A 20609-nucleotide genomic window follows, 5' to 3' on the forward strand; every position below is an offset into this window, starting at 1 on the left:
ACTGGCCGGGGTTCGATTTACAGATCTCCTTCTCGCTGTGGTGACCCACTCGATGTTGACTTTTATAATTTGGAGGACACATTTTTAAAGCGATGTTTCTTTGAGTGAAGATGTATTGTCATGTTTAGCTTGAGTTTTGGTTTGACAACAGATTTATATAACATATAAAAATCGTCTATCGTTTATTCGACGAAAATAGGATAAAACAATTAAAGTTCGGATAACTACATTCTAGATGAAACTAAACTATGATTTTAAAAATTAAACATATGTTATTCTAATTAATAAGGAATAATGCGATTTATATAAATAATTTTGTATTGACAAATTATCATCAGGTTAGCTTATTGGAACGTTCTTTTCTCAGTAAAATCCGTCGTAAAACAGTAAAATAGATAGTTTTAATAATTAAACCATTGAATATATGTCATCTCTTATGCTAATATTCTAAACTAATTTTTTTTCAGCTGCACCTTCATGTAGAGGTCATATATGTCTTAACTGGAAAATTCAGAACACCAGACTTGTATTGATATGTAAAGTTGATGCGCTAGATTTTGCAATCACATTTTATGATCCATTTGACCAGGAAACAGGATTCTGCGTACCTTATGAACCTTGTATTCCTTTATTGCACAAAGCTAAGATAACAAAAAACCATACTCTGCACGAAATTATCGTTTCAATACCATTGCAAATGCAACTTAATGGATGGTGGACGTGCACATATGGAGATAATAACGCGAGAGCAGTAACTGAAGTTACCCTTCAAAATGTTCCTTTGCAGACGATCAATGGTATGTGAAATTTCTGTTAATTATGTTTCCAATTTTATCTAGGAACAAAATGAGATGAGATTATGAATCAATGAACCAACAAAAAATGAATAAAGCGATTTATTTCATAAAAAGGAAATCCTTACGTAATCACGAATACCTATGTAATATTCAAGCATTTATGATGAGTGTATTTAATCCACAAAATATATCCATTAATTGATCAGTACAAAAAGACCTTTGATTTACAGCCAAGTCTTCAAATTAAAACGAAAACATTTATTAAGTAGACAAAGCATTTGATATGAGTAATAGAAGAAACTCAATAAATAGAAAATTAAAATATTTTATGTGAAACGGGGTTAAAACCGTTTTTGAGTGCTCAGCCTTCCATTAACAGGCTGAAGGTTAGATAAAACTGTATATTATTGAGAAAAGATAATTAAACACAAATACAACTTGAAAAATTATCTATCAATTAGTGCAGCATTTACTGAAGATATTTCAATAACAGTTGCATTTCATAAATAAGTCATGTTTTTCCGGATTAAGATATCAATCGAAACATAGCCAATTAATTCATTTTAAAGAACTCAGTTTAAGAAAAGCAAGACTTTAGTAATGTCAACAAATATATATCGACAAGATGTTGGACCAAAAGTGTTTCTAGTAAATGTAAGACATATTTTGTCATTTTTTCTATTAATGATTTACGTTAACACAGTGGTTTCATGAATTAATATATAAGAAAACGGTATTAAAAAAATCAATAAGTTTACATGGATCGCATCTTAATTTAAGGCTCAATAAATCATCATCGTCAAAAATTGCATTTGATAGCCAGTTTGATATAAAGAATTTATCGGTGTGGCCAAATTTCATACCAAAAAAACATCGGGTCAAGGACCAATCCAATATAACTTATTATACTCCTTCATAATTAATTCATTTTCTATGTGCATGCATATATTTAGAGTAATTAGGAGCTGGCATACTCAGTGAAAGATACATATTTTTTTGGTTGAATACATTTTTCAGCATTTATTTTCCTATTTTTTAAGAAATTCATACTGGCATAATTATAGTATGCTTATTGTGTGTGCATAGAAATACATATGTGCTCTGTGTTTCTAATAATAAAATAAGTGTTTCGGTTATGGTCATGTAGACATATTCATATCCTTACCATGTATTCTTATTCTATATTTATCTTTCTTGTTATATTTTAGAAAGGTTTGAATTTGATATCACTAATAGGGATACGGCATCTGTTGAGATAGTCTGGTTCGTTATCTTTTTTTTTCTTCATCTTTTTTTTTTAAATTTATTTCCCTATTTATTTTAGCCATTCCGCTACTTTATGATTATGCTGCATGCCAATAACGATAAATGTGTATCTGAAAAAGGTTTTTCTGAAAATTTTGGAAAATTTATGAAACTTAATTACTGAACTATATGTCCGTGCTTCTGACCAGCTTTCTCCTCAACGTTATGATTATGCGGCATGCCAATAACGATAAACGTGTATCTGAACCAGTTTTTCTGAAAATTTTGGAGAATTTATGAAACTTAATTACTGAACTGTATGTCCGTGCTTCTGACCAGCTTTCTCTTCAACGCTATTATTATGCGGCATGCCAATAACGATAAACGTGTATCTGAAAAAGTTTTCTGAAATTTTCTGAACATTTATGAAACATAATTACTGAACTTTTTGTACGTGTGTTGTTACACACTTGTAAACACGATCGAGTTTTTTTTTTTTCAAACGATCAAAATTCTACCAGATGTACATATTCAATTTCGGTAGGGGTAAAAACATTGATTTCAAAGTTCGAAGAAAAGATCACATCGCCATTTTTTTATCAACGAGGGACTACGCCGCAACAAGAAACCATAATAAAAAGTAAAATCACCAAAAATGAAAGACAATACAAACACATTGACGAGATGTATAAGTACCGAGGCACGTCAAAAGGATATCACATTAAACCATTCAACAGTAAAAGTAATATTATTAATAGAACAAAGACAAATGAAAGAACTATAAAACACGTTGTTAAGATGATAAACAACATCAGTACACATAATCTATACATCAAGACCATCGTGTATTATTTGTGAAGTTGATACGGAATATTTATCAACAAGGTCTTGGTACCTTCCGATGAACTTTTTTAGAAGTTGATGTATTTATTTAATAAATAGGGAAGATGTAATTGACTTCTTGTTCCAATGTATCATCACTAAAGCAGTACATACCTGCGTATGGAATTTATAATTCAACACGCTGGTTAATATATAGCTTTGTCATTGCAAAATGTTTTTCTAAGCAGGGGTTGGGAGTCCAATGACTTAGATTATCCTCATTTAAATTAATTATAGAGTAGTCTACACGAACTAATTGACCAATATAAATGCGCGTGTTCTGAAAAACAGCATACCTTGTCCATCTATCGTAGAGCTATGATTCACCAGTACTCGAAATGACATCTGGGTTTCTTACAATAAGCGGCAGTTTTGTGTGGTCCGTGTTGATCCTGGGTTTTATATGTTACATTGTTACAATGTTACATTATCATTGCTATGTTGTTGGTTTATTTTGGTCAACGGGTTAGAAATTGTTTGTTTCTTTTCTTTTTCTTGACACAGCTTTTGCGTTTTCATTATCTTTTCTATTTTTTCGTACATTTGAAATTTTGTCTATGACCATACATAAGGGAGTTTTGTTTTAATCCAATAAGACTAGTATATATAGTAATATGTACGGTCTCCAACCGGTTGGTATTTAAGTGAGTGATGTGACATTTTGACATTATGGTTCGCTTTCATATTTGATTCCTTTTTAGTCGATCAGAGATCGCTGATGTTTGTTTCTTCTTTTTTTTTCGTAAAGATAATCCTATTCCTTATTCTTAATTAAAAATCCATGTCCTTTGGAGTCTGCCATCATTGACAATAAAATGAAAATCAAACAATAAATCCAATAGTGATCAATAGTATTATTCTCTATTTTTAATTTCGAGACGTCCCCTCACAAATTTCTTTCGTATTCGTGCGCAACTGTAGGTGTATACAACTGTTAAAAAGGTATAATAGCAATGGCGAGGAAAACCAGAGGATTCACTTTTAATCCACCATTTTCTACATTTGAAAATGCCTGTACCAAGTCAGGAATATGACAGTTCTTGTCCATTCGTTTTTTATGCGTTTTGTTTTTTGATTTTGCCATGTGATTATGGACTTTCCAAATTGATTTTCCTCTGAGTTCAGTATTTTTGTGATTTTACTTTTTACTGGGGTTCAATAGGACAAAAGCATCGAGTCGTATGTTGTGTTTTATCATTTGATTTTGCCATTTGATGAGGGTCTTTCAATGTTGAGTTCAGTATTTTTGTGATTTTCCTTTTTTTTTTTGATAAATTGATATTTTGTTGATGAATTTTTCCTGAATGTGCGGTTTGTATATGTATTGGAAATATCTTCAAATTGCAGGTTTCATCTCATCTTCCTGACCATTTGGTCGAATATTGAAAAAAACACGTTTAAGAATTCGGCATTTTTTTTTTATAACTATAACTCGTATATTACAATATTTCTCAGATTTATTATCATTATAAAAAACGCTCGGAATATGTTTAAATTTAACTGTCTCAATTGGAAAAATATCGAAACACACTTAAGCTTGTTGTATTGGTGAAATTTATTATTAATCAACGTGGGGTTCATTTGATATCATTTCTCCTTTGCTAAAAATTCGATTATGACATCAAATTGTTTTGCTTTCCTCTGATTTTCCTATATGTCTTTACAAAAGGCTGCCATTCCTGTTGACGTCACACAGAAAGAACTCATCTTTTTACGGTCATTCGAAAGAAAGAACTTAATTTTTCTGCATATCATTTACAATTTATTAGAAAAACAGGTTCCAACACCAACTATTGTGTAATACGATATTTATCCACTCTAGCGTTTTAAATTTGAAAATAAACTGTCTAGGAACGGATAAATGTCGTATCACACTGGATAAAGTGGTACAATCTATATATTAAACTGTACATTGTAAAGTATACAAAGTGAACACAACTGTTCTTTTTCTGATTATAATAAGAAGTTGCTTTGTTTAAGCCATTTTGTTAATAACTTTTGAAATAATACTGCTATCATATGCTGCTACGATAATTTTACATGTAAATATATTTTCCTGGTTTTTTTTCTTCATTTGTCCTTAATGGAAGAAGTTGAAGTAAGTTCAATGTGTTTCAAATCTTCTTCAAACTGTTTTAATTGATAACTGATATTATGATCAATACATAACAACGTTGATATTCGGAAACGTTATAATACATGTAAACCATAATATAGAATGTCAAAGGGCCGACGAAAGACATGATAAAACTTTCTGTTAAATTGGTTTAATAGCTTAATGAATCTTCTTTTCAGGAATCCCAGCTAACAAAGAATGTTGGACTTTAATGATGTTATGGTGTATGCTTGGATTTACATGCTCATTTTTACCACTTCGTTTGTTCATATTATTCCTGACATGTGGTATGCATTAACTCTATCTATTAACAAAACGTGTTGGTGTCGTTAATTTGTTTTCTACCACTTGAATTCTAAAATACTAGATAACGGAGAGTGGAAGTGCATTTATTAATACCACCTTAGTTTTTACACTTATGGTATACTATTATAGCTAAAAGGTTATAGTCACATACCAGTGACATTAGAATTGTTGAAGTTTATAAGCTTATTGGTGCAAGTTTGCCTTATTTGTGTCCTACAATGAAGATACCGAAAGAAATATTGCACATAACCAAAAACTATGCTTTATGATACTTAATGGTTTGTTAATTATATATCTTAATTATTATGCACACTATTAAAACAAACTTTAACTTGCATCATAGCACAATCCAGAAACTTGTTACAGCGGGGAAGCTTAAGGTTTAAGGGATTCATGCATCTTGGGATAGAACAATTAGTGTCGGATTCAGTTTACTTGATTTAAAAGAAAAACGAGAAAGATAAGTCATTACAAAACTTGTTTTATTTTATGTCAGTTAAGGGCATGTAAGCATATAACTCTGCTTCACCTGTGCAAAATGTTGATATCAACTGTAAAAAATAAGTCGTTTTCTACTCGATATGGGGATGCTTAGGGATTAAGGAGGAGGCTTTGATATAAGGACGATAAAATAAGAATTGTGAGCATTTTACTATATATTGGGCCATTACTGTATTGTGTATTACGGTCTAATTTACGATTATTGCACATCACGGCAGATCATAGTTGTGTCTTAATTCGAGCGCATACTGCCTAGTCTGAAAATAAAATAATTTGAGGGGAGAAAATTGGATTCAATATTTCACCGAGATAAAAAAAAAAGAATAAGAGCCGTTGTTTCTGACCACGTAAAGATTCAGAAGGTTTTCGAACGCGTCAACCCAACCCTCCACCCTAAACAATAGAATGAAATCGAATTTGAAGATAATTAACAACCACTTCTTTATCAAAAGAAGGTCCTAAAAGTTCCTATTTTCAAGAGCGACACCTTAACATTTAATCATGGTGACTTGACACAATCAGGTACATGATCATTGACGCAGATAATTTTTAATCGTTTATAGTATGCATGCTATGTGTTAGCAGGTGTGTTTGGGTGGGGCTTAAAAGTTAATATGCTATCAAGGGTTTGAATTGGCAACGATCTTTCCTTTCCAAGTTCTGCGTTGATAATGTTTGCTTGACTGATTATGTTGCCAGAACCTTTGCATAGTTTAACTCTGGTAAAATGTTTAAAAAAGATTTTGGATATTCATAAATGAGGAAGTAACTCTTTCCTCCTCAAAGCCTGAAGATATTATAGTCAAATTGTATATAAAATGTATCAAGATGAATTCAATGTATGTATACCATAACCGCTACATTGAAGACCCATTGGTGGCCTTCGGCTGTTGTCTACTCTACGGTCGTGAATGTTGTCACTTTGAGACATTCCCCATTTCCATTCTCATTTGTATACGAAGAACGCGCCGATTTGTATATACGAATATTGTCACTGTAAACTATTCAAAAACCTTATGCAGGACAGGCTATACGAGGTAAACGATAAGACATATTAATAGCGATTTCGAAACAGACAATTAATTTGTTTTCAACGGACGATACAACCAAAAAGACTGAAGAGATTCCGTAACAAGAAACATACAATAAGCCTTAGATATTATCATACATTAATCAGTTTTGTCAATATTCAAAAGTATTTGTTTTTAAAATATTTAGAATTGTTATATTGTTTGTACTTTGAATTAACTCTTAATATTCCATATGCTATGAACTCACTAGCTGATATAATGTTTGTTCAATGACCATTGTAGACCCACAGCAAGTCAAAGAGGAGTGTATGTCTTGTTTGTATACAGGTAAAAAGTAACAACTATTGGACACAATGATAATCTATAATCAATTAGTATCATTTTATTTTACTGACATTCATTTATTTGATGTGTTTTAAACAATTAGACATATATATAAGGCCTTATTATATATTCCAGGAGCTGATTTAGAGGGGGACAAACGTCCCACTCATTAACCCTTCTAAAAAAGAATCAAAACGGTCCTCTCAGTTCTTATTCGTAGGTGCACCACAATAACATTAGATTACCAGGTTCACAATCCAGAACAATATCAGCCCATTGAAGCAGATCAAATTTGTATCGGTTTTAGTATGCAGGTTATTTGTTAGCAGGTGTGCTTGGGCGAGGCTTGAAAGTTTATATCAAACGAGAGTTTGAATAGACTATTTTTATATTACCGAATTTGACACCGGATTATATTATTTTTTGACTGGTTAAAGTGTCTTTGTTTACATGCTAGTACCAAGTCAGATAAGACCACGCTAGAAAAGTAAAACACAGCTTTCAATCGGTACAATTTTAGAGGAAAATTACCTACTTAACATTCTTTAAAAAAAATCATCAAAAAACAGAAAACATTCACCATAAATTACACCGATTATATGTTTGATGTTATGTATTTTGGTTGCTCTTGCTTGACCGAGTACCGAATTGTTGAACCATAGAAACGGTAAAATCACATAATCTTTAGAATTTAATTATAAGAAATGACTGTAATATTGTTTCTGTCTATTCGAATTAACATAAAAAATGTGGCGCACACTTTTAAATAACCCGCTACGTGCGTTATTCAGTGTGCACCAAATTTTTTATGTTATTTCGAATGGACAGAAAAATATTACAGTCATTCCTAAATTAATATCAAATTGAAAGTATGTCCATAAGTTGTTTTTAATACAATTTCTCATTAGCTTTATCAAAAGTGTCACTGTTAACATTTTCAGACTTTATACAGGACAAGGTATGCGAGGTAAACAATAAAGACACATTTTATTAATATCAAAACACCTGTTATATACCATAGACATATTCCTATATTATATCAGTTTTGTCAATATTCAAATGCATTTGCTTTTACAATACTTATACTTATAATTGTTATATTGTGTGTGCTTTGAAGTACCTCTTAACATTTCATTTTCAAATCTTGATATAACAATTGTTAAATGAACATTGTAGCCCCACAAAAAGGCAAAGACGAATGTGAGCCGTGTTTAGGAACAGGTAAAAAGTAACAATTAATGGACACGATGATAATCTATTATCTCTTTAATGGATCTTTTGTCAATGTGTTTTGTATATCCCATACATGTATTTGGGGATAAGTTGTAATGATCAGCATTTCGTTGTGCCTCCGATAGGAGTTGTTTAGGTGCGAACAAAGCTTCAAATGAAATTGTCTTTGTATGCACATCTTATTTCTACAAGTATAAATTGTTATGGCTTCATTGGACATTACATTGAACAGCAAATCGGAGGACGTACCTTGTTTTTGTTAAATACCTAAGTTTCACATAATTCTATACCTTGTCGGGTCATCTGCGTGTTCGACTTCAGAATTGTCCATTAGATTAACAAAATGTATGTCCGCAGTGATAGAGGGTTTTAAGAAATCCTGTGAAACTTAGCGTTGTTGTTTACCCATATGATGATTCTACAATTTTTCTTAAGAATGTCTGGATAATTGTAAATCTCGATCTTTTCCTGAAATAAGTAATATCATACTTATCTTTTTTAACCCTGAATACCACCATTCCCGATGCATATGAAATTCAAAAATTGTCTAAAAGAATTAAACCACGATGCTTTTCAAAATAAAAATGGAAGCATACGCTATAATAAATAAACTCATCATAGATACCAGGACTAAATTTTGTATATACGCAAGACGCGCGTTTCGTCTACAAAAGACTCATCAGTGACGCTCGAATCCAAAAACGTTTAAACGGCCAAATAAAGTACGAAGTTGAAGAGCCTTGAGGACAAAAATTCCTAAAAGTTTTGCCTAATCCAGCTAAGGTAATCTATGCCTGAGGTAGAAAAGCCTTAGTATTTCAAAACTTCTAGATTTTGTTAACATATGATTTATAAATATAACCATATCAATGATAATTCATGTCAGCACAAAAAGTACTGACTACTGGGCTGGTGATACCCTCGGTGAATAAATCTCCACCAGCAGTGACATCGACCCAGTGGTAGAAAATAAACTCATCATAGATACCAGGACTAAAATTTGTATGTACGCCAGACGCGCGTTTCGTCTACAAAGGACTCATCAGTGACGCTCGAATCCAAAAACGTTAAAAAGGCCAAATAAATCATACCTTGGAATACCATACGGCATATGTTGTAAATAGTGAATAAAAGGTAAAACATGCTAAACAGATGAACAAGTGATGCGTGAGTCCTGATTGACAACGGATTTGTTGGATTTTGGATGTATACTTTTCAACAAATTTTCGATATTCCTTTAGGGACGAAATGTACCGCTCCTTATCGACCTCTAATTGTTTTCCAATGTGTCGGATTCCCTGAAGAAACTTGTCAAAAACAAGTACATTTGTAACTCCAGGCAGCCATATTATTTATTTTAACATTCAGATATATTGATGATGTTCTTTTCATTAACAATGCAAACTGTTCTGCTGGGATTCCAGTAATATATACCCCAGAACTAGAAAATAAAGATACAACAGACATGACTTCCTTCACATTATATCTAGACTTATACCTCGAATTTGACAGTACTAGCGTCTATGATAAACGAGACGATTTCAATTTTGAAATTATCAATTTCCCCCACCTTATTAGCATTCTACCAACTTCATCTGCATATTGGACATATATTTCCCAACTTATTTGATATTCAAGAGCTTGCAGCTGCTACTCAGACATTTTAAATCGCCACCTGTGTCAGAGTAGAAAATTGATAAACCAGGGATATTTCAAAGCATGTCGGAATGTACTAAGACATTGTTGATAACTTTTTCGTATCAACATCACAAATAATACACGTTGGTCTTAAAGTATATATTCTTGGTACTGACATTGTTTATCTTCTTAATAGATATAGGAAGATTTAGTGTGAGTGCCAATGAGACAACTCTCCATCTTAATAACAATTTATAAAAGTAAACCATTACAGGTCAATGTACGTCCATTCAACATAGAGCCTTGGCTCACAACGAACAATAAGCTATAAAGGGCCCCAAAATTACTAGTTTAAAACCACTCAAACGGGAAAACCAACGGTCTAATCTATATAAAAAAAAGAATCGAGAAACACGTATAACTTACATAAACAAACTACAACTACTGTACATCAGAACATGTTATGGTATTCTTTTATTTATCTTTATGAATATTACTTATACTGTTTAGTCTTTATGTTGTGATATCAATTTGATGTGGCTCTAGATCTGTACTGATACATTCCGTCATTAAGAAGATACGTCTTTCTGTGTGAATTGAACATGCCTAAAATATTATTGCATAGGTTCAATAATATTTTAGGCATGCGCAATTTACACAGAAAGACCTTTGTAAAGTCCATGATATGTCTAAACATACATTTTTGGAACATTTCTTTAAGATGACGAAAACACGTTCTCAACACAAAAAGGCCACACAGAAGGGAATGTATAGGTCAGTGTTAAAATCTTTCTAGGGAAATTCTAAAGATATTATGTTTTTCTCTGTTATTATGTTCCGGATTCTCAAATCCAAGAAGGCACACAATACATTAACAATTTTTGAGAATAAAGTAAATGAAAGTGAACACAAAATATTAAAGGAAAAAGTTTAAGAGAATTGAAAAATGTGAATTTAGTTTTTCTTTAAACAGGTAAATTAAACCACTATATCTCAAAAAGTATGAAGGTATAGTTTTATTTGTATACTGTGGTTTAATGTTTTTTCGTTGGTCACAATTTTCATTGATTGAGGAAAACTTTTCATTTTCGTGGATATTTGACTCCGTGGTTTTGCCAAAGTCTGCCTATTTTCTATATAACATTTTTATTCGTTGGACATTTGAATTTGTGGTTCCCAGGTATCCTTGAAATCTACAAAAGTGATATCCAACGATTATTAATGAATCCACAGTTTAGTACTTCGAAAGTGTATGTCAAAAATGATTATATGTAAAAGTTGTTAAGAAGACTTAGCTTGTTTTTTTTTTCGCAGTATTGGGTAACCTTCACAAACAGATCCAAACAACTATTCATTTCTTACAGATCAAAGACAGAAAAAGAAAAGATTAACTAAAAATTGTAAGTAAAAGGTAATATTATAATATTCAAGTTATCACAGGTTACACTAAGCAATATTTTGCGAGATGTATAGAACACACCGTTTATCATTTATTCCATGGGTATCGTTTCTACAGCTTTCATTAAAGACTTGATGGTTTTCGTTTCAAACATTTCAAGCGGTAAAACATATTGTTAAGTGTACACAAAAACTGCTACCATTCATCACATTTGTTAAACCAATCTTCATGTCAAGGTTGTTAATTGATAATGTAAGGTAGGTAACCAGGTTGTTAAGCCTAGAAATGTACGTGGACTATAACATTTAAAACCTGAGTAGAACTTTTATATAAAAAATGACTTGGAAAATTTGATACCATTATTGATAAACTAGTATATTACTACACTAAAAGATAGTCTTTTACCATGTGTTTACTGTAGTTTATCTTTTTGATTTTTTGTTGCATTATTTTCTTCCTAGTTTGAATATCCTATTACTATCGTTCGCCTCTTTTGAACTTTTCAATACAATTTGAAATTATCAGTTACCAATGTGCTGCTCAAATTATAGCTAGTACTTTTATAACACATTGAAAAGGATTTGTCTTTCGTTACATATTTCATTAAAGTTGTCAACTTTCAAAAATTGTCTAATCTTTTTACTGGGTTACATTAAAAGAATGTAGACAATGTAGTACTATATTCTAATATAATAGATTCTTAGCATAATTTAGCAGCACTAGTACTTAAACTTTATTATATCTGTTCATCTATCATAGTTGTTTTTCGTTCATTATTGTGTAAAACTAAGGCTGTCAGCTTATTCCATTGTCATTTTTGGGGCCAATTATAGTTCACCATGCAGTATGAGTTTTATTTATTGTTAAAGGTCGAACGGTGATCTATAATTGTTAATTTCTGTGTCATTTTTGTTTCTTGTCTTGTGAAGAGTTGTATAACACTGTTATATTTCCGTATTTTACCAAATTGATATTGGTTAATAAATATCAAATGTGTAAGTCGTTTTATTATCTATGAAAAGTTGTGACCAGATTAAAATGTAAAAAAATAAAATAAAAAACACAAATCTTAGGAAACTCAAAACGTAATCAAATGGCAAAGTAAAAGCTCCAACACATCAAACGAATGGAAAACAACGGTCATATTCCTCAATTGGTACAGGCATTTTCTTTTGTAGAGAATGGTCAATTAAACGTTTCCATTCTACGATATATATTTTATCAAAACTTTATCAAACATAGTAAAAGTGATATAGTTTTTTAGTCGTAATAGGAGTTCCAATGGGAAATTGCATTGTAGATATTTACAGAATTGTAACCTATATGTGTTAACTTAGGGTGGGTTATTTTATATTAGTGAAAGACATATTAAAACACAATGACTAAAACAATGTTGACAGTAACGTAGAGAGCCATCATATGCCCTTTTTATTCAAATTATTGAATTGTTTCCAAAATAAACTATATATAGTTTTTATATAGATTAGACCGTTGGTTTGCCCGTTTGAATGGTTTTACACTAGTTATTTTGGGGCCCTTTATAGCTGATTGTTTGGTGTGAGCCACGGCTCCGTGTTGAAGGTCGTACATTGACCTATAATGATTTACTTTTAAAAATTGTTATTTGGATGGAGAGTTGTCTCATTGGCACTCAAACCACATCTTCCTATATCTAGATATTGCAAAGTGATTCACATTTAAAAACAATTTAACTGCATTAACCAAAACAGACCATATATGCCTAAGTTATGCAACTCAAATAGTTGCGTGTCATTAATCAGTATGTTTGTTTATTTGAAACGTTTGTAAAATACACATTGCTGTAATATTTTACCTCAATGACTATAAGAGAGGGGCGAAAGATACCAGAGGGACAGTCAAGATCATAGATTGAAAACAAACTGACAACGATATGGCTAAAAATAATAAAAGACAAACGGATAGGGTAAGCAGATCCTGTTCGACATGTGGCACCCGTCGTGTTGCTTCAGTTCTTATAAATCCGGTAAATAGTCTCATATTCGTGAAAAGGGAAGAGTATTGTAGTTACGACATAAGGAACATATCAGATATCATCTGTGATACGATTATTCCATAACGGTCAACCAACTCGTGATGGCGTCCCACCAATTGCAATTGCCTGCGTGTCCTCCTTTTATTCAAGATATGAAATCGTCACCAAAATGTAGTAGTTTCATAACAAACATAAAGTATACTGACTGACTGACTGACTGACTGAAAGAATACATGTATTATGTCGGTTGATTTTTTGTTGGTTGTTAAACGTTTCGGGGCTAATATATTCATGTTCAGTCCTTGAAAAGCATACCTAGGTCTTGTCTAACATCGATGCAATTAACTTTCTTGTCTGATTAAAAACTATAAAGTTAACATGGAAAGCAGTCAAAAAGTCTCGTCAGTACTCATGTGTACTTTAAAGAATGACTTAGTAATTGGTTTGAAATACGCTTAAGTTGAGACACATCTCCAATTCGGGACTGTTATAAGTTTGATTACATGGACCTTTTTGACACTTTCCTGGCCGACATTCAAGGCATCAGTAGCTCAGAAAATTACATAATGAGACCACCTAGTACACATAAGACTGCTATTGTGTCATTACTAGACGTGAATAACCATTCATTAAATACCTAAAAATGTGTATGGACTTTGAGGTTATTCAGCTCCACTAGAGGGCGCAACCACAGGTGGAAGCAGACAAATTAGCTGATTGTAACAGCCCAGTAGTCAGCACTGCTGTGTTACATAAATTATAATCGATATGGTCATAATTATCAATTAACTGTTAACAAACCGTTGTATTTTTTAAATACTAATGCTTTTCTACCTCAGCACATGCTCAGGAATAGTTTACTTTAGCAGAATTGGAAAAACTTCTAGGACCTTTGGTCTTCAATGGTCTTCAACTTCATACTTTATTTGGCCTTTTCTTTATTCGATCGTCACTAATGAGTCTTTTGTAGACGAAACGAGCGTCTGCGGCATATACAAAAGTTCAATCCTAGTACCTATAATGAGTTTATTTACTTCCATCAAGACGACATTTTTATGAGTAAGTGGAGTCCCCCTGATGATATTCCAGAGGAAGATTAAAAGTTGTGTACCAAATGATGGTGCATAATTCTAAAGGCAAACAATTATTGGTCTTACCAACGACAGCTCATTGGCCGGACATTTAGGAAATGCCTCCAGCACCACTTTTGCCTATTGCAGTATTTGCAGAACATTTAAGCAGAGTGCTCATTGACTGCGTTGGAACTTCATCAAAGACCAAGTCTGGAAATGAGAATTTACTGCCAAACACTTGCTTTCCGGAGGCAATTCCGTTTGGGAATATCAAGACACCAACTACTGTTGAATTACCTATCTAATTGGTTACGTTAGTAGGGCGTCCTAAGTCTTTAAAGTCCGACAAGGGTTGAAATGCCATGTCAGGTTTATTTCAGCTAGTCAATTTCTAGTTAGGGATAGCTAAGTAATGATCAAAATTGAAATCACAAAAATACTGAAATCCGAGAAAATTTTAAAAAGGAAAGTCACTATTCAAATGCCAAAATAAAAAGGTAAAACACATAAAACGAAAGGGTAACAACTGTCATATTCCTGACTTGGTACAGACTTGTTTTTTTAGGAAATGGTTGATTAAAACTGGTTTTAAAGATAGCATAACCAAGTGCGTATCATTTAGAATCGTTAGGTGCCTAAGAACGTATTCATCAAACATTGAAGACCATAGTTACAACTATGTCTTCAATTTGACAGAGTTTGGGATGATGGCGTTCAGTTTATACTTTTGTGTTCCAAGTGGCAGTTCAGAAGCAACGAATTTTAAGACATAACGAAAAAATGTATAATGCTTGTTAAATTGCTCAAAAAACGTTTTAAAACTGTTTCGAATATGATGAAAACATGGTAGGCTAAACTTTAAGATGCCAGGAACCGAATTTTTGGGCCTGTCGATAAGGTACTGGTATTTTTGCCAGTCACACTAAAAGAACATACTGTACTGGCTAAATACTGTGATCCTTATACAATAGAGAGTAAAATAATGATTTGAATTATATAAACAAAGTAGAGGATGTCACATCAAAATGATAAAACCATAATTTCAACATAAAAATGAGGTGAGAGCAAACCAGTTTCAAGTTTAACCATGATTTAATTGGAGAACAATCATGACAAACCAGTATAATTAAACAATCTTTTGATTCAAAGACTAATTGTACAGAAAAAATGAAAAACTTTGGTATTTTCTGTTTAAAATATGTTCCGGGACGTGACAAAGAAAACCATTTAGGAGATGCTTCTCCAATTAAGCAACATCCTCACCGGCCCAATCTACTTACACTTTAATTTGTTACACAAGAATTTAATGATATGCTTGACAATGATAATTTAAGCCGAGTAACAGTGAATAGGGCTTTCCTTCTCTCCATGTGACCCAACCGTAGCTCAATTCAGAAAAGTAAATTCAGTCTTTTAAAATCTGATTTTTATCTGATTCCAAGTTTAGACAACTGCATTGATTATATTGGACATGTAAAATTGTGAGCACATTTGATTTATCGAAAGTTTACTGACAATTAACCTTTACACAGTGAGTTTGTAAAATAACAGCCTTTATTTCCATATACTGGCATGCCATTTGGTATGAAAAGTTATCAAGCTAAAGTTCAAAGAATGATCAATAATGTACGTAATTTTATAATTAGACTGTTGTAATACCTATATTGATTATCGAATTGTATGTAGTGAAAGCTGAAGCGCATTTAACATATTTATATACAATATTTGATAGATTGTCACAATCATCTTTGGCTGTTTATTTTGGTCAAAATGAAATTGGACAGGTCACTGTTGATTATTTTGGGCATACAGTTGGCCAAGGTAAAGTGACACAACCTATCATGGATAATGTAGATGTATTTACCTAATGTTCTCCTTCTACAAATAATTAACAACTCATGAAATGTTTAGGTATAATAGATTTTACATGAAATTCTGGTCAATATTTGCTACCATTGACTCATCTTTTACGGAGAAATTCATCTTGAGTACTAATTTTTAAAACGTTCTTGAAAATCCCAAATCACATCTCACATATTTAATTGAAATTCTATTTCTGATCACTACAGACTCTTAATTTTGTTCAACTCGCCGTTGACGCAAATGGTGTAACAGTTGGAGCCGTATTCAACGATTCATATTCTTTTTTATACTGATCATTTTCCTTTATGAACCAGAGGTTGACTTGGTAAAGTCAATTGTTACAAGAAAATGATGTTATTGTAAAACATATTAAAGGTAAAAATTTTGTAATAGCAGATGTTTATCTAGATCTTATGAAACCACAGTGACTGTACACATACTATGTCTCAGAAGTTCTTTCAGCTGGATTGACACTTTTATTTAATAAACTACATGATGTATACCAGATTTTGACTTATTGGACATAACGTTCTGTTTTGATTTTCGCGACAGCAAAGAGAAGAATTCTGGATAAATAGATAATAAACTGATCGGCAATATTTAAGCTGTTAAGTTGACATTTCAATATTGATGATATTCTTGTAAACTGTGTAAGATAAATCTTGTTATTGAACAAATATTGATGTGTGTTTTTTGAAGGCTAACATTAAAAGATGATTTCCTTGCAATTACACATACATAATACTATTATTATAAATATATGCACATTCACAGTACTTACATATGTCGATTCCTATATTTTGGCATTGCGCAAGGTCGTGTTTTCCACTAACTGTTAATAACGTCTGTACACTTAATCCATTAAATATTGGATGTAAACTGATCAAAATTTCAGCTTTTAACACATGATTTGTTTATTAATTGGCATTGTCTTTAAACTAGATGCCTGTAGATCGAGTACTCCTGATCTATGTTTTGTGGGTTTGTTTTTTTGTGATAGCTGTATAAATACCCTGTCACGTTTTTTCTGTGTTTTATTTATTTGGTGATGTAAACCCTTTTCAACATGTTTTTCATAGTTTGTTGTCATATTACACTCTTACACAACTGTTCCAGCCTAGGGGAGCTGGTTGTCCTTCAAATGTGTCATATTTAATTTTTGTAAATAGTTTTCTTATTTATTATGCCATTAGATTCTCAATTGAATAGATTCATGTTTTTCATGCAGGGAGCTTTTAAAGCCGTCTATACCATTATACAGTACAGGTTTTTATCATTTTTGAAACCAATACGATAGCATTTATTTGCTTATTTCCACTTCATTTGAATTGTGGTGGGTAGTTGTCTCATTTGGCATTATACCACGTCTTTTTCTTTTTTTTTTATTATATATTTAAAGGATGATACTGGCACTATCGTAAAATTAATTTTATATTGCAGGTAGTAAGAAACTTATTGTGACCATTTTAAGTGTCACCTTATTTGGTGTACCAGTAATTGTTGGACTGGCTGACCAAGGGGAATGTAAAGGTAATTATTAACTTGATATTATAATTTAAAATTCATACCTATCTAAGTTACAGATGTTTACTGATGTTCAAATTGGGAATCAATTTAAAAAGTTACAAAACTGTTAATGCATTATTCAATGTTATTTAAAGCAAATTAGTTATCTAAGATACCTGAGACGATCTCATTTCCTCAAGGATCTATTTTGTTTTCTTATTGTTCATTGGACGTATTGACCCGATTTAGGTCTTTAAGTTGGGGTTAAATTTATTAAGAGTTAAAACGGCATGACTTTTTAGACACACCCTCTTAGAATCAGGGGTCCAAAAGAGGATCGAGGAAACAGCCAATAAAATACCATTTTTTAACAAATTTAACAAATCAAAATCCTTTTGATAGATTTAATATCTCCGGTAATTAATTAAATGGTATTAGATTTAAAATTCAAACAGGTCCGAAACCGGGGAAATCGTTTACCGTGAAACAAACCAGTAGGGGTAGGGCTAATAGCTGAACTTATAATTTTGATCTTGGTTCAACTCTATTCTATTACGGCATGCGTTTTACCTCTAGTCAACACTCTTTCTTATTAAGATATATATCTGAATTTGTTATCCTTTGCTTCAGGTAGACCCACTTTTTACATCTCGTCGATGATATTCATGCCTTATGTGTCACTGGACACTAAGCATTTTATCAATTGGAAAAGTCTGATTGATGAAGCTTCGCCGCGCTTAAATCTTATGAGGAGTGTAAAATCTAAGTTATCGTAACACTTAACAAGTTGTTTATATCACTTTTATCCGGCCGTTTTCCGAATATGCGGATACTGTGTTGGATAATATACCAATTTATGTAAAGGACAAACTAGATAGCATTCAAGTAGAAGCGGCTCGTATAGTCACAGGTGCCATCAAACTTTGTTCCAAAAGTAAACTTTATAATGATACTGGTTGGATATCTCTGAGTGAAAGAAGATCGAGACATAAAATTAACAAATTTCACGAAATTTTTCATGATTGAGTTCATAATTATCTTTGTAGTCTCGTACCTAAACAACTTTATCAAGTTCATAGCTATAATACTAGAAGGGCCTTTAATGTTCTACCCTGAACTGTACATATCTACTTTTTATCAAAATTTCCTTCCTACTATCTGTTATTCGTGAATGAAATAGCCGTCCACGAGATGTAAGATGTGATCTATCAAAATTAACACTAATAAATTGTAAAAATCGAGATATTAAGAAAGTCCCTTTATATTATAATACTGGTTGTAGAATATGCAAAAAACTTTACGCCATACTCCGGGTGTACTACAGTGGCTTAAATGAACACCTTTTCCAGCCTCTGTATATGTGGACAAATGAAGAACAGCAAACAATGCTAAAATGTCATATTTATAGACTCACACGACCAAGATATAGCGTACACATTATTAACAGGTAGTGAACTTGTGATGAGGAAAACGAAAATATTTTTAGAGTTGTACAAAGTTTTATTTTGGAAACAGGGAGATTAGGTGTATGAACATTTATTTTTATGTCAATTTAAATGTTGAAACAGTTGAAACATTTACGCATTTTTACAGCTTCATGTGATAACACAATTATGAAAATGAGTTGATCACATTTTCGATCAAACTGACTACTGAGTAACGGGCAAACCACAGAACAAAATGTAATGTTAATTAGAAAATTATATATTGTGCGGGTTTCTTACACTATGTTCCAAATTTTGTCATTTGTTTTAAAAGGGAGATGGATTTATAAAAGTTCTTCTAGTTTCCGAATCATTTTTTTTTCTATTGTACAATTGTATTTTGTAAACTTTTGAAAATAAAATATTGTTTAAACTAATACAACTACTAAGGAAATTATATCATAATTATAATGACTCTCTTATTCTTTTATTTGTAACCGACTTGTCAGAAAGTGTCTGTACCTACAGGTTTCTTTAACCGTTTGTTTTCTTTTGTAAATGCTAAAATTCTGACACGTTATGACTGTTTCACATCTCTAACTTTATTTTCTGATTATTGCTATTGTTTTTCAAATTAAAAAAAAAAAGAAAAGTTATCCTCTTACTGTTTAATTAACATTTTCATTGACGGTTCCTCCAATAAGCAGACATAACTGAAAAGAACCAAGAAGTATATTCCAACCACTTAAATGATTCATACGCGAAGGATAATTTACCTTGATTTGAAATAAAAACGTTTTTATGCCCCATTTCTGGGCATTATGTTTTCTGGTCTGTGCGTCCGTTCGTCCTTCTGTTCGTCTGTTCGTCTCTCCCGCTACAGGTTAAAGTTTATGGTCAAGGTAGTTTTTGAAGAAGTTGAGGTCCAATTAACTTGAAACATAGTACAAATGTTCCTTATGATATGATCTTTCTGATTGTACTGCTATAATTTTCCCCCAATTTCTCACGGACCGCTGAACATACAAAATGATAGTGTGGATGGGGCATCCTTGTAGTAGGGATACATTCTTGTTTTCTGAATGTAATAAAATGTCTTTTATGTTGTAGCTTTTAAAGAGTTTGCAATATATGGTGCCATCGTTGGTGTTATCATTTGTGTGTTGCTGAATACAGGTACATACATTTGAAGACTTATGCAAGTCATCATAGAAAAACAAACCAGCTTAGGTATAAAAAATACAAACGGCGTTATTT

At 32.0% G+C, this 20609-nt stretch overlaps 1 protein-coding gene across 1 annotated transcript in view; it reads left to right on the plus strand.

Annotated features, from left to right (window-relative positions):
* Positions 1-20609, plus strand: part of LOC139526203 (uncharacterized) — a 57972-nt gene that overhangs the window by 27161 nt on the left and 10202 nt on the right. Inside the window, exons 3-9 of the mRNA XM_071321330.1 lie at positions 468-797; positions 5220-5327; positions 7161-7205; positions 8379-8423; positions 11438-11473; positions 17863-17952; positions 20463-20528. Coding sequence (XP_071177431.1) covers positions 468-797; positions 5220-5327; positions 7161-7205; positions 8379-8423; positions 11438-11473; positions 17863-17952; positions 20463-20528 — 720 coding nt within the window. The remainder of the gene's footprint in view (positions 1-467; positions 798-5219; positions 5328-7160; positions 7206-8378; positions 8424-11437; positions 11474-17862; positions 17953-20462; positions 20529-20609) is intronic.

Source organism: Mytilus edulis, chromosome 6 (genome assembly GCF_963676685.1).
Source record: "Mytilus edulis chromosome 6, xbMytEdul2.2, whole genome shotgun sequence".
In the NCBI taxonomy this organism is placed as follows: domain Eukaryota; kingdom Metazoa; phylum Mollusca; class Bivalvia; order Mytilida; family Mytilidae; genus Mytilus; species Mytilus edulis.